This window comes from Phodopus roborovskii, unplaced genomic scaffold (assembly GCF_943737965.1).
Source record: "Phodopus roborovskii unplaced genomic scaffold, PHOROB, whole genome shotgun sequence".
In the NCBI taxonomy this organism is placed as follows: Eukaryota; Metazoa; Chordata; class Mammalia; order Rodentia; family Cricetidae; genus Phodopus; species Phodopus roborovskii.
Genome location: NW_026126433.1, coordinates 55,128,879 through 55,152,514, shown reverse-complemented (window position 1 = coordinate 55,152,514; position 23,636 = coordinate 55,128,879). Strand labels below are relative to the sequence as shown.

The 23,636-nt window shown below is 41.4% G+C and overlaps 1 protein-coding gene across 1 annotated transcript; it reads left to right on the top strand.

Annotated features, from left to right (window-relative positions):
• Window positions 1-738: 738 nt before the first annotated feature.
• On the top strand, window positions 739-17,487 carry Rrp15 (ribosomal RNA processing 15 homolog). Its single transcript, XM_051186524.1, has 5 exons — window positions 739-912; window positions 4,583-4,848; window positions 6,602-6,699; window positions 7,772-7,970; window positions 17,082-17,487. The coding sequence occupies exons 1-5, from the start codon at window positions 768-770 to the stop codon at window positions 17,214-17,216; spliced, it is 843 nt and encodes a 280-aa protein (XP_051042481.1). The 5' UTR covers window positions 739-767; the 3' UTR covers window positions 17,217-17,487.
• Window positions 17,488-23,636: the final 6,149 nt, after the last annotated feature.

Sequence of the window (23,636 nt, the reverse complement as noted above, 5' to 3'; positions counted from 1 at the left end):
TGGCGAATTTGGGGATAGGGACTGGGTTATGGTGGGGTTCCAACAGCAGCTTGCAAAACAAAGAAATTCCTTACATTTTAGACTTTCTAAGAAAGGGTGGAGCTCGAGTTTAGTTGAACAAATTGCACTAGATAGGATTTAAGGCTTACTTTAGGAGGGTAACCCTATTGTCGCCCTACCTTGGCTACTACAAGGCAGTTTTGCAGTTTTATGGAAGGGGCCAGGTAGGACTACAGCGTGGCTCTTCTCTACCTGGGCAGCAAGAAAGTAAGAATGTATCCTCAGCAACACCTAAACACCTAGCTTTGGAACACTTTTTAGAACATGCTGAGTCCGTTTACATAAAAAAAAAAAAAAAAAAAAAAAAGACGTGAAAAGTCGAGTTTCTGATTCTGCAATGACACTGTTATTCATTCCCGGCTGGTCTCAAGACAGTGACTAGGAAAGCGGTTTCTAACTCAGGGAACCAACCTTCTAGGGGAGAGAAATAGAAGCAGCTGTCGGGAAGGGGGCCGGGCGGAACGGACACAGAGTCCGACTTCAGAGGCCGCCGGTGGGGCAGGGGTGAAACCTGGAATCGACTTCACTTTCTCCGGAGAACACCTGTGGATCGAGGTGTTTCTCGGTTTACACCCGCGGCTCCCACCCCGGAACTTCAGACTGCACAACCAGTGGCCCGGAACTTTGTAACACCGGAACTAGAGGAAGAAGTTCCTTTCGTTGCAACCGGACTGAATTATCAGAAGGAGCACTTCCGGTGGGCCAAAATGGACGCGGCCGTTCAAGACTCACGTGTGAGCGCGGGGAAAAGGCTGAAGCGTTCCCTGAAGAGGAAGAAAAAGATGAAGCTGGTAGCCAAGGCTGAAGTGTCGAATCTGGAAGACGAGCTCAAGCGCTCTTCCGACGGAGAAGGTGACGTGGTCGGGCGGAACTTTGGTGGCTGAGGTCGGGGCTGAGCTTCCCCGAGCCCGGGTCTGCATTTTTGCGCGTTGGCGTCCGAGGGACGAGTGAAGTTGGGTGAGGAGCCCTGCTGTTCAGAGACGCCTTGCTGTCGTGTTTAATTCCGTGTTTACACTCAGACAGCTGTTACTAAGATGGGCGAAACTGCCTGTGCCCATGAGACATAGCAAAGCGCGAAAGCAAGGGTCTCGATTGAAGTAACAGGGGTGAGGTTGAGTGACAGAGAGCGAGGAGTTCAAATAAATAAATAAATAAATAAATAAATAAATAAATAAATAAATAAATAGTGAATAAAGGCCGCCAGGGGGGAGAAAGTGGGCGAATGGGGTTGTCTGGGAGAGACAAGATAGTCTTCAATGAAGGAAGAGTAAATAAATGGTGAAGGAGAGAAGTGAAAGGAACATTTGATAACAGTTTGAGAACGAAAGGGTGGTGTATTTTGGCAGGTCTTTCACCTTTTTGTGGCCGCCCTTGCTGTTGTTTTTGAACTTCCATCGTTCTTGTCACCAGCTTCTTAGTTCAGAAGGAAGGGTAGACGCTTGCTTCCTACGCTGCAGTTACTGCTTATGTGTAATAGCTGATAACTCAAATTCTATGTGTGTCTGATCGTGTCAAGTCATTCACTAAGGACTTCACATCCCAGAATAGAATCCAGCATTTTTAACTTGCATGGTGTGGCTTGTCTCGTCTAGTCATTTGCCTCTCTGCTGCTTGATAATGACTGTTTTCTGTTCACATTGGTTGCCGAACACATGAGACGTGCCCTCATTCTGGAGTTTCTCTACCTTTTGCTTGGACTGCCTACAATACTCTTCAAAAGCTTGGCGTGTCCATCAGATTTTTCATTGGCTTGAGTCTCTGACACAGTGGAGATTTCTCCTTATGTTTCTAATGCCTCATGGTGCTCCTTACCAGGTTTGCGTTGTGCCTTACTGCCCTGCCTTCTTTAGATTTGTTCTTCTTATTTTAAAATTAGGTGTATGTGTGTTGGGTGGGTGATGGGGGTGTGAATGTGAGTGCAGGCGCCAGTAGATGCTAGAGGTCTCAGATCCCCTGAAGCTGAAGTTACAAGTGATTGTAAGCAACCTAATGTGGATGCTGAGAAAGGGACCCTGTTCCTTGGGAACAGCATGAACCTGTCTACTGAGCATTTCTCCAGCTCTACCCTACTCTTTTTAAACCACGGCTTTTCAAGTCTTCTCAAGTGTGTTTGCTGTTTGAAAGTTCCTTAAGTACACAGATGGTTGACCCTCAACTCCTAAAACAACTCAGGGCTTCTTTCACAGGTGTGAAGGAAACAGATGAGTAAATTTGGAATTCGGAACCAAGAAGTAACTGTCATAAGCTATTGCATGGTAATGAAGAACTTAGGCCCTTACCCCTTGCCAGAGGTGTTAAGAGAAACAAACTGTTTAGCAGCATTTGGAGCCTCTGGTTCTGATGCTGTTTTTACTCGAGTTACTTATTTTGTGTTTGCTCACACACAGAGGTCTGAGGACAGCTTACAGAAGTTTGGCAGCAGGCTCCATAATGTTTTGAATTTAATGTTGTAAGCATTGCTGTGTTTTGAGTTTGGAGTATGTATTTTAGCTGTTAACCCTTTGCCACATGTGTGGCTGGGGAAGATTTCTCCCTGCTCTGCACTCTGTCTTCCCTGTGTTATTTCTCTGCTTTGCCATGCAGGACTTTTTAATGGCTGTTGTTCACTTGTCAGTTCTTCCTATTGCATCCTGAGCTCTTGGGAGTCTTATTCTGAAAGTCATTGCCTGAGCATTATCTTGAGGTATGAAACCTCTTTTAATGTAACTGTTTTACACATTTTTCTTAGAAACCCAGACAGTCACCAACGGTAAAAATAACTGTAGTTGTATGTATTCTAAACTTGAATGATGGCAAGTGATTCAGGTTACCTTTTGGTAAGTTGTAATACTTCATTAATATTTAAATAATGGTTGTAACAAAATGGAACATTATCATGAACCAGAGAGACATGTGGGATAGAAATCTGTGTCTTTTCGGGGAAGAATAAATCCAGTGCCTTGAACTTGCTAGGTAGGTGCTTTATGTGGACTGTACCTCAGCTCACTCTCTTTATTTCATGTGTGTGTGTGTGTGGGTGGGTGTATCTGTGTGTCTGTGTGTCTGTGTGTGTGTGTGTGTGTGTGTGTGTTGCCTGATCTTATTACATTGCCATGTTTATTTCTTTACATGGAATATTATCATTTCAGTTGGCAGAAATGCTTGACTCAAACTTCTGAGTCTGAGCTTCTTTAAGAAAATAGGGATATCTTGGCTTCCTGTGTTCCCCATCTTTTTGTTTGTATTTGCTACATGTGAGCTTCTTACCTCTAACAAAGGCCTTCAGCTGCTGGAAGAATCAAAACAGAACAAAAACATGACTTTTCTAAATTCCTCTAGAATTCTTTTCATTGGTAGCGTGAGGTTAGGTTGTATAAGTAAGGTTGGTGTGTGTGTTGTATTAAATCTCTACTATGTGGTAAGCTGCAGTGGCTTGCATCATAGGAAGACTTCTCTGCCTCACAGTGGGCTCATTGCTTCCTTTGTGCAGGTTCATCAGGATGAACACTAGATGTCAGTGTTGTAGTTTTGACATTTTCTAGGAGCTGGTAAAGCCTTTTTTTGTGTCTAATGTCCCAGATAGTGTTGGTTCTTAAACCTTTGTTAAAGTTTGGGGTGTGTGTGTGTGTGTGTGTGTGTGTGTGTGTGAGAGAGAGAGAGAGAGAGAGAGAGATATTGGGAGAAAGAGAGAGAGAGAGAACTGTGTTGTGTCATTAGTTCTTAAGTGCTGCCCACTCTGAGGACTAAAATATATACATAAATATATTGTTTTTAACTAGCTGCATTATTTAGATGTTAATATACAAAGTACTCAGAGATGTTTCTGGGAAGAATTTGTATGGCCCTTGGCTCTTTTTGCTGCATTGATTACATTAACCTTTGTAGACTTTGCCGGCTGATCATCCTCAACCCTAATCAGGAAATCCAAGGAAATACTCCAAAATTCAATTCAGTTGATCGGTATGGCAGTTAAGAATTTCATGTTGCAGTGCTTGAGATTTGGGTTTTTGGATTTAGGGATGCCTAACCTGTATTCAAAATTAGTATCTGAAGGGCAGTCCCTGGGTAAAGGACAAATCAGCTGTTTGAGCTCTGTATTCTGGGGCTTCTAAATGGTGAAATTCTGCAGCACACCGAAGAACTTAGCTCGGAGGTTTATGTGTCCATTGTTACTTGGCACTACAGTTCAGCATCTTGAGTGTATCATTTGGTTTTTGTTTTCTTCCTCCAAAAATGTAAGAAATTATCAAATCAAAAGTTTATAGCTATATCCACCATTTTAAAAAACAGACTGGTTCTTAGTGCTTTTCTGGACACAAGTTCAGAATTTTAATATGTGAGACAAAGTTTTTAGAAATGATACTCTGGCACTAAAATGTTTTTCTTAACCAATTAATACTTTAATCCCCCCCCTTTCTGGTGCTGTTAGCAACATGGGGAACCCTGGTGCTCCTATGTGTACTGTAGACACAGGCCTCCAGAGCACCTGGCAGTGCTCTGCCCAGGACACTGAGGTTTAATTTATGTTTACTCTTATGTTCAGAAGGAAGCTGTGAATCAGAAGTGGACCAGTTGTTGGAGGATGGTGCAGTAGAAGCCGACAGTGAGGACAATGTTGACTCCTGTGAGGAAGAAAAGGAAGATGCCGCAGAGCCAAGTGCTGGGACTAATTCTGGCTGGGCGGATGCCATGGCTAAAATCCTTAACAAAAAGACTTCTAGCAATAAATCCACCATCCTCCCCAAAAACAAGGAGCTGGAGAAGGAGAAGGAGAAGCTAAAGCAGGAGAGGCTGGAGAAAAGGAAGCAGGTCTGTCTGTCTATTTGCCTGTCTGTGCTGGCCTTGCAGTTTGTGCCAGCAGCATTTAACTTTAAGAACTTCTTATGTGGGGGTGCGTTAGCAGGGGTAAGTCAGGAACACGGTCTTGTGCTGGCCGTTGAGCAAACCCAGCCCTGCTGTGTGAATCTGAATACTGAAGTGCCTGAGTTCAGAAATGGTTTTCTGCTGACAGACTGAACTCTTACTCTGGTCAATCACTGCTGGTAGAAGTTAGTCTAACCTTGATTAAAGACCTAAATTTGCATGTAAGTTGGCTATTGTGCAGTATAGAAGAAGCTGTGCTGAGGTTTTTGTATCTTCTGTCCTGAAAGTATCAGTGTGTCGGTACTATTTGGTTATAAAAATAATTTCTAATGAAGGAAAAGTAACTTTCCATATTTGTACTGACAGTATAGAAGTACAACCTTCCAAGGAGTAGTTTCTGTATAAATGAAAGAAAGAGACTGGGGATATTGCTTTTTATGTCTGGCATGCCCTTGTTCCTCCTTTGGTTATCCTACTTAGGAGTTGGGCCAGTTGGGCTTTTCTGGCATTACTTTCTGGACACACAGTTGTTTTTACTAGTAATTCCTTTTGTGTGTTAACACAAATGTTGTCTCTAAACCTTATAGAGAGCTTCTCTGTTGAAGTTTGAATATTTGTTTATGAACTGGCAAAGGTTAGAACCAGTTTTAAAAGTAACAAAAATATAGTTATAGATAGTCTCCAAATTCCAGGGAGGGCAAGGGCAAGTGTGCAGGCCACTCTGAGTACAGGAGATGTGCTGTGTAGGGGCAAATGGAAACACACTAGCTGATAGCAGCTGTGGGACTGGCCACCTGTAGAAGTCAGGTGACAATGCCATGTAACTTGTTAAGGTTTTGTTTCTCACTTTGTGTGCTACTGAGTCTGCTGACTTGGAAATACACTGACCAGGGGAAGAATACCTTTTCTAAAGGAGCCAGGGTAGTCTGTGTTGTTAGATCTGGAGTGTTAGCTGTGTTCTGTTGTTGTTGTCGTTATTTTGTTGTTTTTCTGAAACTCCAGGCGAGTAGTTCATTTGGTCAGTATATATCAGCTTGGGAAGCAGACTTGGACAGTCAGTCTGTCAAACCAGGCTCTGAGAACAGGTTGTTCAGAGGCCATTTTACACCAGCCCAAGTATTGTCAGTGGGTCTTCTTTCTATGGCTCCCCTTAAGTGTTTACACAGTGGTAGGAAATCAGTTCATTTGAGTTTGGGACCCAGTGTGATGAGAACATTGTTAGATGTGCCGTGAGAGGAGAAATAGGTTTAAATAGACAATAGGTGAATATCTGTATATGATATTGTTGTGTTCGGAACTGATTCTGAGAGTTGGTGAATCTACCCTGAAGTTAACAGACAGTTTAGTTTGCCCTTACTGAAGTGGGCAGTGTGGTCTTGTGTATCCCACAGAAGGTGGGCTATGGCAGTCAGGGATGGCCACCTCACCCTGCCTTGCACTGCCTGGCTGCATGTGCTGGCAGTTTTCCAGAGCCTGGCGCCAGAGGCCTCCTCAGAGACTGCCTCTCACGTGACATGCCGAGTGCTAACCACAGGCTGTGGGAGCTGAGCCCCTAAAACTGTGTCTTCACAAGCAGCCCCTGTGACACACAGAACTGGCTGATTTATTACCTTTGTCCTTTCACAGAATATCATGTCAAAGTTTGCTGCACTTTTAAAAATGCCTAATATTCTTTCACATAACCGTATTTATAACACAGCTTGATAAGAAGCGGGAATGGGAAATGATGTGCAGAGTGAAACCAGATGTTGTCAGAGACAAAGAGGCAGAGAGGAACCTTCAGAGGATTGCGACAAGGTAAGACATTGCTTCCGCCTTCAAAACATGTATAGGAAAGCAAAGGCTGTGATAGAAAGTGTATTCCTAAACTCTGCTTTCTTAGAGCTGAGTGACACACTAAATTTAACCAGAGCCCTTAGAGGTCATGAGGCAGAACTGTGGTATGCTAAGTGTGTATTTGTTCTGAATCTGCCCATTTTATAGTCGTGGGCATGTGTAGTCAGACCCCTGACTGTGTTTCTCTCTGGAGCTTATCTAAATGCATGGTGCTGGGTTTGTTCTCTTATATTGCAATTACAGGATGATATGTCACACATTCTGTCAGGTTTACCTTGGCCTTTTTCCTCTAACCCCCCTCCCCAACACACACATGAAATCTAAATATTTGTCACCTTCCATATCTAGAGCTGAATAGGAAGGATATGGTGTCTTCTGCATGATCACTCATCATGTGTTGAAGTGAGTCTTTTGAGAATGGGATGTGTTTTGTGCAAAGTGACAACCGTGGGAATTGGGGATTGGGAAAGGTTTCACAGGAGGCAACATTGAATTGCTACTTAAAAAACATAACAGTTATGTTTAGTAGAGTGATAATTTAGTAACTTCAGTTGATGGGTTACTCTGGTCACTTTCTGATCTGTGCGGCAGTTATACAGTGAGATGCCAGTGAGTCTTCACATGCTACTAGATTTCTGTCTCTACTTGTCTGTTATTTCTAGCCTGTAAGGATCCCCGGAAATTGAGATACTGTGCTCATTTGGTTTGGGAAAAAAAAAGAAAAAAACAATTCAGGTTTTCAATAGCTCCTTAACCATTGTTACTTTAAAATAATTATATGGAAACTTAGCTTATTGACCCATTTGCTCATGGGTTCAGCATGCTTTACAGTAAACTTGCTACCTGATTTGACTAGAGTGACAGTGCCTGTCGACTAAGCAGACCAGAGAGTTGTTCAGCTCAGTGTTTGCTTTCCAGAATAAATTAGCATATTTGCCACCTGAGAGCACTTGCCTTTTTCTAGACTGTGGTGCTAAGATGGTATTCTGCTGTGCTTGTCTGTGTTACATTGCTCTGATGTTTTATACTCTAGGGGTGTGGTACAGTTATTCAATGCTGTTCAGAAACACCAAAGGAATGTTGGTGAAAAGGTTAAGGAAGCAGGAGGCTCCATCAGGAAGCAAGCTAAGTTGATGTCATCTGTTTCCAAGAAGGATTTCATCAGTGTCCTTCGAGGAATGGGTGGTACAAATGAGAACAGTTCTGCTGGGAAGAACCCCAAAGCCAAACAGGTAAGACTACATGGTAGGAATCACACATCAGATACTTTGTTAAAATGTAACAGACAGGTTGTTTTTTATTTTAGTTAGGCTTATGGAAAGACTTACTTTTGAAGTGAGAAGATGTAAGCAAACTATGTTCCTAACTCCAAATAGAATTTTTGAGTAAAGAATTGAAGGTCAGATTTGGTGGTGGTTTGCTACCCAGTACTTCATTTACAAACAGAGAGGGTGCCCTTTTGCACAGTTTTCAGCAAGCCTGGTGTGTCCATTGCTTATGAAATTAGAAAACATCAGTTGGGAAAATGTATGAAGATGTAGCAGGAATTGTGACTGTCATGAGTCCTGTTCTCAGAGTATCGGAACCCAGCCTGGATTTAAGGCTGTTGTGAAATAGACACTCTATAGAGAGCAGTGTCTGCCAATTTGTTGGTGTTCCATACACTGTGTTGTGGTGTGCTAGTGTGTGGAGAGGACTTTGCTGACAAGTTCTGTGGTATCAGACTGTATAGTAGATGCATTTTGAATACCCCTCTTTTGGGGTGCTCTTAGGCCAAGCTGTAATGATATGTCAGCTGTTGACATATCCCATCCTCCATCCCCCATCATTCTTGCCCCCACCCCCTACCCCTGCATGCCTGTCATACTTTTGCTTCATGGTTGTTGGGACCCACAGGCAAATAGGACCAACTCAACTTGCTTTATTGTTTTCTTCTCCATAGAGGTTGGCATGTAAGGTGTTTTCTGATGGATCATGAGGGATTCTTGAGGACACAGGTTGGGGTCAGATTATAAATCTCATTCTTTGTTTAGGGATTTGGACTTGAGTTCTTAGAATCCGATTTTACCAGGTGTGTACTCTGGCCAGATTTGATTGTTTTTAAGAAAAACAAAGGGGGTAGGGGTGGAAATGTAGTTTCTTTCTTAGTAAAAGGCCAGTTTTAGTGGCCCACTTATGGGAGGCCACCACCAGCCAGAATCAGCAAGAAGCTGAACAGAGGCCATGTGGGTTGGAAGGGGTGGGTATTGGTGTCCAGAAAAGAACAGATTGCAGAGACAGGTTGAAGGTTGGAATTAATTTACCTGCAATCTGATATGATGAGCAGGATTTAAATAACTGGTTCATAGTAGGAAACTGATTTTCCCTAGACCATAGGCCTTCCCTGGACTAATTAAGGGTAAGGGATGCCTCACATAGGCACATGTGGCTGGGCACTTTGTGTGGGGTGCTATGTGAGGAGGCAGTGAGTGCTTGTGTTTACAAAGTTTGATTTGTAGAGATATGGCTGGTTTTTTCCATTCCAGATATGAACCTTCTGGAAGGATTTGTTTTCTCAATGATGTTAAAATAGTAAAGATTTTTTTTTTTAAAGATTTTATAAAGATAAGTTAGTTTATTTTACTTACCCTTAAAAAATGTGATTCTTTTTTTTTTTTTTTTTTTTTTTCTTCAGAAGCCAGATAAGCTCTGATTAGGTTTTGTGGGATTTAGTTCTTTCCCCAAAGCCAGCACTGCATGTGCCATATTTTAAATCTGGGTTTCAAAGGAGACTGTTGGCTGCTATTAAGAAAGCATTGCCCTGTGTGATTTCTGCCCTTAGTTACAGACTTTCTGCAAGATTTTCATTCATCAGAAGTTGATACTGTTAGAGGGGAGTAGTGATAGCTGGCTGCATTCCACAGGACAGAAATTTCCAGGATCAGTGCTGGACAAACAATTTTGGTGCATATTCGTACAGAAAGCAGTCATTTGCTGAGTCAGCAGGGCTGTTTATTTCTATTATATAGAAATGTTTGTGGTGTGAGGTCTTTAAATGGTGAGCAGAGGTGGGGGTGGGCTGCTTATCCCATATCTCTTAAACAGCAGTCCTGGAATATAAGCAGGCATTTGGTGTTGAGAAGGCCTTTGGAAAAACAGGCTTCCTTGGTGTCTTAGAGCCCAGACCCTGCATGGTTAGGTCCTCTTAAAGCTATGTGCTACTCTGGTGCTTAGACCTGTGGAATCCTTGCCCCTGAGAAGGGAGGTCACACAGGTATCCAATGGCTTTAGCATTTTCAGGACATTCCCAGTTGGTCTGAAGGGAAGGAAGCCTGGGAATGAATAGAGAAAGGTATTGTCCTTAGATTGCCCCTTGAAGGGCTGTGGACAGGGCTTTACTCTCCCTTAAAGATCTGCAAATGGAATGTGTGGAATGCCTACTTTGTAAATAATTGAGCTTAATGTTTGTTTATTGAAATGCCTAAACAGTTGAGTTTAGACAAAGCAAGACTCCAAGCAGAGCCCTCTATATGACTATGGATGAGAACAGTTCAAAGTCAGTTTCTCATTGTAGTCACTTAGAAAAACAGTGTAGGATGCTATCTGACATGAGCAGCAGTTATAATTGGAGTGAGTTGTGTTTGGGATGGGAATATGGACTAAATGTGAAGTGAACTAGTCATTTTGAAGCTGTTGTAAAGATTCTATCTTTAACTTGAAATTAACAACACCCTGACTGAGGGTGAGCCTTGTCCTTCTGTGAGTCTGCACCTGTGTTGGTGCCTGTAGCACATTAAAATCCGAAGAGTATTTTCTTGTTTCTTGCAAAAAGTCATCATTTTGAGCACCAGGCAGTTGAGTCTTTCTGGGGATGTTGGGTGCTGTAATTAGTGACCAAGGCCACAGATTATGGAATCTGATGAGATTCAAAAGTTGCTTTCTCTGTGAGTAATAACACCCCTATCCTGGTGATGGGAGAGCCTCAGCCCAGAGTGCACAGGAAGATGTCTGAGCACCCTGCTGCTGTCTGAGTCACGGCTATTGTTTCTTTGCTTTGTCAGTAGAGTGATGTCTTTGTCCTTTGTGTGTACTATCTTCCTAAAAAATAATAGACAAAAGGAACTCTGATATCTGTTGCCAACTCTAAAGGGAGCTGTTATAACTGCATCTCTGGTTGTTATAAATTCAAAAGGTCCCTAAAATAATTCAGTAAAAATTAGACTAGGAACATTCATTTTACATGTTGAGTCTTTAACACATAATCCTTACAAAAGAATAGTTTGTCCGCTTTGTCTTGCTTAGACATGCTTCCTTAACAAACAAGAAAGTGATTGTTTTAAATTTTATTTTTTAATGATGATGATGATTATTTTGAGATAGGGTTTCCTCTGTGTAATAGCCCTGGCTGTCCTGGATCTCACTTTGTGGAGACTAGGCTGCCCTTGAACTCACAGAGATCTGAGATCTGCCTGCCTCTGCCTTCTGAGTGCTGGGAGTAAAGATATGTGGATACTGCCACACTTTTAGCAGGGTCTCAATTTAAGAATGTGTCCAGATCTCATTAGAATATCGCACATGTGCTGAGTCAGGAATCTACTGGGTATGTGTTGACACAGGACCTCAGTAAGACTAGTGGGATGAGGCAATGTCACTGTGTGCTAGGTGGTGTGTAGCATCCTTTCTCACTGCTGCTGTTGGAAGTAGACTCCTCTAGACTTGAAAATCCCAAGTCAGACCCAGTCAGAACAGTTATTAGGCCAGCTCACCCTGAACACACTCAGTGGAGTCTACACTCAGATGCAGCATGTCTCTGTTGCAGTTACTGTGCAAGCAGCTGTTAGTGCTATTGCCAGCATGCACAGGCCGGATTGATGTCATGGGACCAGATACAGACTAGAAAGAGGGATGAGAGACAGCTGCAGTCGGCTTCTCATCCCCTGCTTTTAATGTAGAAGATAATAGAACGCCTGTAGAAAAATCTTAGTAATTTTACCTTTGGATTTTTGTTGTTTTTGCAAGGAATTAGGATTTTCTAGAAAGCCCTGTAGGTTTTTTTCTTTTTATTATTATTTAAGTGTTGTGCACTGAATGCAAAAATATAGACTACCTTCTTACACAATTGTTTATGAAAAGCAAATAGAAAGAAAATCTAACTGATAGTGGTGTGAGGGTGCCTGCTTCTCTTACTAGGTCTCTTAAGTTATTAACCCTTCTTTGCCTGCCTATCTTTCTCCTCATTTGAATTCTGGTTGCTGATAATTGAAGGCTGTTAACTATATGAACACTAAAGATTATTTTTTTAAAAATAGGGCTTTGAGATATAATCAACATACCATAAAATTCGGAAGATTTTTTAAAATAACTTTTGAGTACCAAAATCCACTCAAGGTTAACATACTATATTTGATTTTATCTTCTCTTTCAATCTAGCCAAGTAAAACAACTGAAAAATCAAAAAACAAAAAAACCACTGACTTTTTAAAAGAAACGAGGTGGTTGTCTTGAAGAATTAACAAGGAATGCATTTGTAAACTCATGTACAGGGTGTAAGCTAGAGAGTAGGAAGATGCCAATGGGATGTGTGTCAAAGTTAATCCTCGGGTGTGCTACTGTGAGGCTGCACTGACACATCTGGGGTGTGGACAGAAGGTTCTGTGCAGTGATGTAGGCTTCCCAGGTTAAAGGGATAATTAATGGATCAGTTTCCTTTGATGGAGATATTTGCTTCTTCTCCAGAAGGTAGGACATGGTTTGTGGAATGCAAATTTGGGAAGGAGCAAGGTCGGTCCCCTGCCTCTGGTAGTTTAACATTGGTTAACTGATACTGTATGAAACACCAATGGCATTGGAGGTTAATTGCCTCCTTTCAGTCCAGTTGACTAGCAAGCATTTTGGGGAGGTGCTGAAGTTTCTAAAGATGGGAATTGATGTCTCTTCTATTCGGTCACCTCCATCCATGTCAAGGGAGTCTGCCTCCCCATTGACTTTTGTCCATCTTTTCAAATGTCACAGATGTGGGACTCACGAGCCATTTACCTTCACATTTTGATGGTTAACTTTGCAAATGTGACAATAGGAATGCCTATAACCTGGTCTCTGTGCCCTTTATGTATGCTCATAGTTTTTTTTTTTTTAAACTATGTAAAGATGTGTTGCATTTGTTGATGATTTTTTTTAACTATATAAAGATGTGTTGCTGTTTCACTTTGCCTGCTAATAAAAATTTGACCAATAGCTAGGCAGAGGAGGGATAGGTGGGCCTGGTGGTCAGAAAGAAAAGGGGAGCCAGATGGCAGAGGGCCAGACAGACAGAGGAAGCAGGAAAGTAGGACATACAGAATGCAAGGCAAAACACAGATGGATAGAAACAGGTTAAATCAAAAGAGCTAGTCTCCTTGTCTTTATTTGGGAGCTGGCTGGCAGCCTAAAGAAAATTCCAACTACAGTTTTTTTTTTTTAGGACTTAATATTCTGGGACAAGATATCTAGTTCAAAACTTTGCTTTCATTGCCTTACCCCCTAAAATCACTTTCTTCTCCAAAGAGATCTGATAGGAGCAGTCTATGTGTTTTTGTCTTTTGTTGAATTTAATGTATAGATGGGTTATATTCATGTTCTTTATTTGGATTCAGCATTGGAAAAGAGTCCTTTCACACAGGTTTTCTCATTCAAACTTTCAGCAAACTTGTCTCCTTAGACATTGGATCGGCTAATTCCCATATGGATTCATAGTCTGCTGTCAGTTATATATTCTAGGTTTTCCTTTTGTGTTGTGTAACTATAAAATAGGGATGTGCTTCAAGACTTTACGTGATTAATTGGCAGAGAATATTAGGTATTTCAACCTCCTAGTTTGATGTGAAGATACATAGGGCACACTTGAGATGCTTTTGTTTGGTTTTTGGTTGTGTTAGTGAACTTACCATAATTTTTAAAGACTATAAATGGTAAGGAGTATCAGTATTTGTGAACCTTACCTAAGACTCAGTCCTGTGGCATTAGCTATATGAACAGTGATTTGGGATCGACATTTCCAAACAGTAGACTTGAGTAAGGACTCATGTGGTGAGGAGGGCAGAAAAGGAAGTCACAGCAGTTGTAATTCAGTGGATTCAAGAATGGATGAGCAGAACCTGTGCTTCAGGGTCATTAGCTATGGAAAGGGAGAATTAGGTTTTCTTTGAGAACTCTGTACTTGAACTGTAATTAAAGGTAACTTAATTTCAGTAACTTAAAATCTCTCTCTCTCCCCCTTCTCTCCCTCTCTTCCCCTCTCTCTCTCCCTCTCCCTCTCCTCCTCTCTCTCCCTCTCTCCCTCCCTTTCTTTTCTCCTTATTAATTGGTCTTATAAATTAGTCACTTGAATGTGGAAACTACACATACTTGTTTGCTTTCTTGTTTGAGATGAATTTTTTCCTCTGCGGCTCAGACTGGCTTTGAATTTATGATCTTGTTGTTTCAGCTTCCCAGGTGTTAGGAACACAGGCATGTGTCACTATGCCCCAGTGAACTTACGGCCTAAACTATTAACTGCAAAAGTCAGTTGGAAGAATACTTGGAAAGATGTGAAAGGGAAAACCCTTCAGGACACTTGCATGTCACTTGCTAAGTGTTCTTTGAGGACCAGGGAGAAGTGGCACTGTGTTAATGTGCTTGTCCTAGAATCTGCATCTGTAGTGTATGGTCTTCAGGGAAACTCTCGTACATTCATGAGGGGAGTTTTCAGTTCTTATGACCAGTGTGATGATGGGATATCCTGCATGATGTGCAGCCGTTGGCATTCATTTCCACTTGTGAGAGGAAAGACTGCATGTGCTGTTGGTTACACGCACTCAAATGTCAAGAAGTGCCCCGTGTAGCCTTCATCTCGTGGGCAAATGTGAGATGAAGTAGGCTGAGTTAATTGTAGGTAGACAACTGTAGTTGAAAACAGTTTGCTAGACTTTTAAACAGAAAAGTATTTAGATGTGATTAGCCAGTACTAACATTGTTAGATTAGCTAAAATTAACTCATGTTGCTAGATAAATTAACTTGCTGATGACTGCTTAAATTTAGATGTGACTATTCTTTTAGGGTTTGGCTGTTTCTTCCTTCAGAATGGGATGAGGTGTTTAATTAATGAGGTTGTTTAATTATTTGCTGTAGAACTAATAATAGCTCCAGATCGTCTTCCTCAGAATGCCTTAGCTGTCAGTGTTTCTGAACTTAAATGGAAGCTGGTTAACACTTTAAGGGCTGTGGTTGTCTTTAGAATTTACACCAGTTGCTTCTGAATGGTCTTGATTGAATATTTAAAAGCAAGCCATTGAGGGGCACATTGTTTCTTTACATCCTAGGCTTTTTACCTATGGGTGTGTGCGCAGAGGCAGAGGGGAACATTGCATGCCCTCCTCGGTAGCAGACAGCCTGTCCCTGTACTTGGAACTCAGCAGTTGAGTCCTCTTGTCTTTGCCTTGCACTCTTGTCTTTTCCATGAGCACTGGGGTCTGAACTCAGGTCCTCCTGCTTGCACAGAAAGTATGGAGCCATCTGACTGACCCCTGCTTTTTCTCCTGCTGTTTTTCTTTTTAGTGCGTGGTTTTCTTAGCCCATCCTTTCCCTCTTGTCATCATGTGTTGTAGCCTCAAGCCAGCCCTTGGTTATCTTTAATGTTTCTAATGGCCACTTTAAAACCGAAGTGAATCTGAATTTTAAGTTTTTGTTGCCTGTTCCTGTGGGCTAAGCTTGCTGTATTTTATTCCTTAAATAAAAATTTTAATTATTAAAATTATAGACTATGAATTCTTTAAAATATCCTAATTTTGGAAACCCCAAGACTATCTGAGGTACCAGTCTATTTTTACTGACTCTCAAAGGGTAACATACTCAGAACTTGAAATAACTGAGTAATTGGGTTTTTTCAATGCATTTTATGATTGTTAGTTGTATTGTTGATAAATTAAAAGAAAAAACTGAATCGAAACTGAGGCATGGTGGCTCATGGTTATAATTCCGTACTTAGAAAGCTAAAACAGGAGGATCGCTGTGAGCTGGAGGCCAGCTGGGACTACAGTAATCTGTTCCACACTAACCTGGGTTACAGTGTGAGACCCTAGTTCTCATCTGTCCATCCGTTCCTCCTTCCCTCCCTCCCTTCCTTTCTTTTTCTTTCTTAATTGAAAGTTTTCAGTACTTAAATTGGCTGTGACTGTTGGTTAGTTCCAGGAGCCACTCAGGAACAGCTGTCTCTTGAGACCAGTAACAGAAATGGGGGTTAGGGAAAACCTGAGGTAGCATCAGGGTTCGAGTTTCAGAGGTCAGCAGGGAAGAGGGCCTGGCTGCACCCCAGGAGAGGTCTGCCTCCTGTTGTGGGATGGCAAGCATTGCACCATGGTGTTATCAACAGCACAGGGTACCTGGTTCTCTGGTTAAATTGCAGCAGGGTGTCTGATACGTGAAATACTAAGTCAGTTCTCCGTCTAACAAATCTATATGCTGCTTGGTCTCTGGGTTGTATGGTTTAAGTCATGTTTTAGTTTTTCTAGAAGTGATGCCATAGGACATTTCCCCCTTAATATGTAAGTGCTCTTAAAAGCAGTTGCTTTAGCAGAGTTAGGTAACCAGCTTGTGAACCTTGCCAATATTTTGATGTCTTTTTTTCTTTAAAAATGCTTACTACATATATATATTCATTTTGTTGCCTCAGTGTTCCTGACCCAGATCAGTGCTGGACAATGGTTGGAGAAATGTGTTGTGTCGTCTACTTAATGCCACAAGGTGGTGATGTTGTACTGCAGAAGAAAGGCCTGTGTACTTAGCTCGAGTATTCCACCAGTACTGTGACTGGATGAAATGAATTGGCTACGTAGTTTGTTGTCTGCTTCAGTTATGTAATCTTGGCATGTTATTAGTCTCCGATTCCATGATTGTTTCAGATAGTGAGACTGACCAGAACTGAGGGGTATTTTATTCACACTATTAGAAATCTGGGTGTGGTACCACCTTGAACACCCTGCAGCAGTCTTTTCTTTTTAGTGCAATTGACTTAAACACGTTGGTTAGACTTCCGTTAAAATAATTGCCAAGGATCTTCTAATAAATTATCATTGAAGGTTGATTAATGTCCAAATGTCTAAAATTGTTACCAAGCCTTTATTTTCTGTGTTTCTACCAGCTCTAAATTATTTTGCTTTCATGTTTCATTGATGGGGTCAAAAGTTTTCACTTTATCTGTATTTGTATATACATGAACATAGTTTATAAGGTCATTTGATGTTATCTTGATTTAATCTTATTAAAACTACACTTTGAAGTGTACAATTTTAAAATTTTTCCTTATGGCTAAATTGATCTGTGAATATTTTGGTTCTGTAACTTCCCTCAGACTGAAGTGAAGTCAGAAGAGGGCCCCGGGTGGAAGATTCTGCAAGACGACTTCATGATGGGAGCTAGTATGAAGGACTGGGACAAGGAGAGCGATGAGCCTGGGGGCAGCAAGGCGGGGTCCGCCAGTGACTGAGCAGATGGGAGCTGAGGGGACATCTGGTAAATACCCCGACATCCTGAGAACACCTGCTTCAGTGAGCCTCCTTCCTGTGTAAACTGTAGTAAAATTGACTTTTTAATCCTTTTGTAACTTTAAGCATTTTCCCAAAATATTTGTACAAAGAACTACTTTCCTTCCTTGAGCAGTAAATGTGATTTCTCTGGGATCCTTACATGTGAGTACATACCGCTCATGCAGCCATGTTTCTAGAGTACTGTCCATGATTAAAGTGAATTTAATACAAGATTTTTCCGTGTTTGTACTCAGATCCATATATCTCTCATGGGGGTGACTGGTGCCATTTGTGTTGGTAAGCCTTAGAAAACCTATGTAGTAAAAATTCAAACTGTAATGTTTTTATTTGAATCTTAGAAACACTGATAAAGCTGTCTGATATGCATCCAAGATTTCCACAGAACTCGGCTCAAGTGACAAAATTGGTGGGGAACTAGGTCCTGGGTGTGGTGTGCTGTCCTTGAGAAGGACTCTTCCGTCTTTTTATAAAATGAGCCCTGCTTACACCTGCATCTGCTGTATGCTGAACCTAGCCCTGCCCAGGGTATGCTGGGGCACAGGTGTTTATGTTTTCAGATCAGTTCAAGGGATGCAAAGACCCTGTAACTACAGGTCAATTAGCCCTGGCTGGAGTTTTCTGTCAGACTGAAGAGGACTCACCCACCCTACTTACTTGGACTTCATGTGTTGTAGTAAATGATGTGGCAGGTGTTTTTATCATTTCACTCTCACTGTGAACACGTTTTCCCCTGTAGTAATACAGGAATACTAACATGGATACTACTTAACACAGACTAACACTCCAACATAGTATAGCACTAAGTATCTGCAGTGTTTCCTGAAGCTCACATTTGGATGGTGAAAGTGGGTGGATGGCTGCTTAGGAGGAATGGGTTGTCTTGGTGTAGATTTGTGTTAGTTGAGCCTAGCTTTCAATATGTTCACAGCTTTCTTCTTGCAGAGGGGGCTTTATTCCGTCATAAAATTGAGTTACCACCGAAGTAAAATGTCACTTTTGAAAGAAGCCATGACATAACTTTGTCATGTGGTCATGTCTTCTAAGGTTTTAGTGCCTCTGTGTTTTGTTTCAAAGTACTTAAACAGAACCAGTATGTATGAGGAGTCTAAGGTGAACGTGTCTGTATGTAATTCTTGAAATAGACTTCTGAGGTACCAGAGTTGTCTTGGAAACTCCATCCTCTTGGGAACTATGGGTGTACACCACCACACCCAGCTGTTCAGTGTGTTATGGATCTGTGGATTTCTAAATACATTAAAATTCCTCTGTCATCTAAGATTTTTAAGTCTTCTGGTTCCACATTAAATTCTGTAAAGGAGAGACTCTCACTGTCCAATGTCATTATCTAAAGATGACAATGTTGTGTTACAGTGTCATTTTTGTTTATTGTTTCCGGTGTGTTTTCTGTGTATGGGTGTTTTGTCTCCGAATGTATCTATGCATCATTCGGTCCCTGTGGAGGCAGAGGGCTCAGTTCAATTCCCAGCGCTCACACGGCAACTCACATGACACAATCATGTGTACCTATTCACATACAAATAAACTTTTAAAAAATATATTCCTTAAAAAAAAAAGATTAATTTTTTTTAGAAAGCTGAGTGAAGAAGGGAATGCTGCAAGGGCTTTTTGCTAAATGTTCTCTGTGTACAAGAATATCTATTGCTACTGGCTATCAACCAAACTCTCCTGCTCTCTGGGCGTCTGTAGGCTCTATGAATATAAAACAATGTATGGGTATCTAACAAAGGCAAAGGCAAATGTAATTGCAGAGTAGCTGGAGGCTGGGGTGTAGGTGGAAACAACAAACACGCAGAAAGTGTGTTTCGCTGCAGAGAGCTGAGAACGTGCACAAGTGGGGTCTTGAAGGAACGGGAACACTTCTATAATACAGACAGGAGAATGGGTAAATAAATTGGTCCATTGCAGGCATTGGATAGCCTTTTCCCCTTGTGTACAACCTCCATGGCCCATGGTTTTCTCGTCTTAGCTTCTTTGGGCACCAGGACCCCAGTTCAACCCACCACACCAAACAGCATTGGTATTTCTTAGGAAACATGCTGACAAGAAACTAATGACACATATTTTTTAATTAATTTTTAATTATATCTTGTCTGTGGCTATTTTGCCTGCATGCATGTTTGTGCATCGTGTGTATGTGCCTGATGTCCTCAGAGGCTAGAAGAAAGAGTTGGGTCCCATTAATTGTGATCAAGATGTGGGTACTGGTAACTAGGTCCTCTGCAAGAGCAACAAGTGCCCTTAAATCACTCCAGTCCCCAGATTTGTTTTTTTGTTTGTTTGTTTGTTTTGTTTTGTTTTGTTTTGTTGTTGTTGTTTTAAATCTCAGAAGCTTTAGCTACTAACATATGTTGCTTTATATAGCTAATAGAATTTGAAAGTGAGTTCTCATATCCTGGTAGCATTGATGGGATGGCTGTTTTAGGTGCAATGCCATGGTTGTATGAATTGTGTCGACAGCAGAATAAGGAGTTATTTCAAATTATAATGATGAAATTTAATCTTTCACATTAGAATTAAACACCACAGTCAATGCAAAAGTGCTTCATGGAGGACTTGAGTTTGATTCCTCAGAACTCGCAAGACTTTGTAATCCCTGTTTTTGGTTATGAGCACAAAGACTACTTGAGGTGAGCTGGCAGAGAAAACTTAATTTTGGAAACACAAGAGAATACTCCATGCCGGCTAGCAGGGCAGATGGATCTCACTGTCGTCTACAGCAGAGCTGGACTGCATGGCTTTCCTTGGGCGAGATCTCTCTGAAGCCCTGTTCAACATATCCTCCCGGGGACCTGGATTAAGGAAGGTGAGATGTCCTCAGTGGGCAGTGAGGCCTTAGAAGCCTGACATATTTAAACACAAGGCTCAATATTCCTGGAGCTAGTCACAACTCCACAGATGGAAAGCATATTCTAGCTATTCTTAAATAATCCTTGATCCTGTAAGCCAGTCTATATATTCTAGCTTAGAGGGCCTCAGAAGTTTTCATCTCGTTCACTGTGAGTAATCTGGGGAGTTAGCATTGGTGGTTTTTTGAGTGTGGGGTGAACCTCTTGTGTGTTGTACCTGAGGTACCCTCTCACCTTCTAAAAATAGCAGGAATACAATACACATGAAAGACTGGATCCAGCAGGTCAGCAGACATCCAAGCAGAGTGAGCACAGCAGCTCCTGGTTTCCTAAGCTAGTGCCTTCCTGGCACTCTGGTGACTGACATAGTGTATACTGTCTGCCCTTGCCACTGTGGTGGCCACTGGCACAGATAGATGGCTGGTGACCATTTTAACTGTGGGCCGAAATAACAGAGGAACAACTTTTAATTTTACATTAAAATATTTTTCAAAGCTGCGTGTAGCTACTCAGCTTGTCTTGACTCTGAAGATAATACAATCATACAACACATATATATATATTTAATCTGATTGAAACAGTGATGAATTTTGGAGTTATATTCAGTGCTGTTTTGAGTTAAAAATTAGCCAAATGCCATTGGGCATTCGAACACTTGGTCCCTAGCTGGTGGTGCTATTTGGGGAGGCCTAGGAGGTGCAGCTTGCTGAGGGAAGAGGAGGTAATGTGGGCATCTGTGTTGATCAGCTCCTATGCTTTCTTGACTGTAACTTATACCATATATGCATAAAGTGCTATTCTAATAGTAACTGTGCTTTCTGGTTTGGAGGACATGTTGAAATATATGTATGTTGCACACAGTTATACAATTAAAGGCCGTGGAACAGTTATTGTCCTTAAATGTTAGGTCACTGTTAATAACAAATAGTTTGTGGTTTTAACATGAATAAAGTTTTAGAATAATTGCATTGTACTTTAAGTCTTGCCACCATAAATGGCATGAGTAGGTTATAGTGCACTTCTGAGAAAGCCCTGACATTGGACACCACCTAAGCAGAGATCCATCTGCATCTGGATGCCTCCTTAGGAGCTTCCTCGGGAAATGCCTTTAGCTATCTGAGGGTTCCTTCCTGTCCAGGGCACCCTGGACCTGTTGCCAGAGCGAATGTTAAGACTCAAAGGGAAATAGAAAACAGCACAGTGGGTGTTATTAGCCCAGCCACTTTAAATGATGAGGTGTTAACCACATTTTGTATAAATAACAGTTTCTCTAACCCTGGAATCATTATACTGCATTTTTAATGCAATCAGTTCATAAACATCAAAGTGGGAACACCAAATTTGTATACGGAGTCAGGACTAACTAGGCTCATAGTAGAGAGACAGCTGAGAGCTATGTCTCTGTGTGTGCGTGGGTGGCCTTGCAGCTGTTGATCAGGCTCCTAGACAGTTGCCTTTTTGCCTTTGTAGAACCAGACCAGTCTTAGGCAAAGAGCATACCCCGCCATGGAAAGGACATAAACAGTGAGTTGACATCAGCTCCAAAACAGCAGGTTGGCAGCCAGACACAGCAGTTATCCCCAAATACTGAGTAGCAGAAGCATAACATCTACACAATAATATTTGTCTTTGTACAATAGCACTGGGTTCTCTGAGTGTGTAACCAAGGCTCAGATCCAAGAGGGTCACTGTGTTGTTATCCTCCACAAGGGCAGTGGTGTGAGGAGCAGCCAGGCTGCACAGGACACTGTGACCCTCAAGTGTATGTATGACCTTACAGTAAGTGGCATGGTTAGAGGACATTTTCAGAGATGTCAGCATTGTCAGTAGCTACTCAGCAGTCTACTGATTGTCCTTGCAAGTCCCTTTTAGGTCAAGATCCCACTTACAGGGAATGCTATATTTTGGAATTGTTTTCAATAGATGAAAAACTGAACAAAATTTGGTGATTTGAGGATGTTAAAATTACCTGAAAAGTCCACATTTCTGTCCTTCAGAATGGTTACTGAAGACATGAAAACATGCCAACGAGGGCACACAACATGTCATGGACAGAATAAATGAGAATTTAATGTCAAATGTACTAGAGATAGATATAGTGAGATCTTTTGTAAGACTGATTTTTCAGTCTGAGAAGACAAGCCTTCTATTGAGAAATACTAATATTTGTTGAACTACCAAAGTCTTTGTCTCTTCCTTAGTGATAAAAGGGAAGAAGGGTTCATCTCAGCAGGTTGACCAGTTACTCCAGGGGAACATGTAACAAGGAAGCCTGACTCTTTGCCTTCTCTCTTCATGCTTCCCTATGCCTCTTGAGTGAAAGCCGGTTTTTAAGAGAAACCTGTGTTCTTGGCTTATTATAGTCCTCTTTAACGTGATTATGTCTTCTGTAATTTCAATTACCCATGGACAACCATGTTTCAAAAATGATAAATGGGAAATTTCAGTAATAATCCATGTGCTTTAAGATGGATTCTGAGCAGTGTGAGAGAATGTTCAGGATCCTGCCTGACAATGAATTAGCTTTTTGTCCACTGTATCTACTGGGTAGATACTACCAACCCGGAAGTAGCCATGATGGCCATTATATTGCAGTGCTTGTATTCAAACAACCCTAGCAGTGGGCAAATACAATAGTGGAAGCTGGTAGTTCATGCCAAAGGGCAGCTGTTTAAAAGGCTTTCTTTACATGAAAATGTAATGTTGTTGACTTAGGAAAATGACAGGGATTGAAAAAGTAATAAGGTGAACTACTTTTAGATTGCACATTTATTTTATTGCAGTTTTTATTTTAGTAATTATTTTAATTATATGCTGTACCTAATTATGCACAGTAACCCATAGTTATGTATATAGAGGAATAAAGATAACACAAACAGGGTTTAACTACTTTCTAGTTCCAAGACAGCCCCTCAGGTGACTTCAAATGCCCCCTGTGGAGAAAGGAGGCCTACTGTGTTAGCTGCTACTAATGTCTTAGAGCAAATTAGGCCCTAGAGAACAGAGTGTGTTTTAAGTTACTGGTCCTAAATGTGACATGAGCTTGTAAGAGAGTGTGAGATACATGCACTCTAAGTAACAAGAGATGCTGTTCCTCCTGGCAATGGCAGCTTTGAGTTCTCTCACCCACAGGGTGTATTTTGATCATTGAGATCAGTTTATTGCAATGTGTTGCTGGAGAAGCCATTCCAAGTCTCACTTGAGCATGTCTGATAATCCAAAGTTTCTATTTTGATTATCTGGGTGCTGTCTGGCACCCATGGTCTTAATACTGAGATGCAGTGGATTGCCTTGGACTATTGCCTTTCACTTCACATAGTGGCTGGTGTTTTTGTTAGGCTTTATAAAGAAGATTTTAGCTAGCACATGACAGCTGACTCAAGCATAATTTAGATGTCCTGATGTTGTTGATCAAGGCTTTTTTGTTTATTTTGAAGTAGGGTTTCATGAAGCTCACGAGGATGGCCTTGAATTCTTTACCCTCCTTCCTCT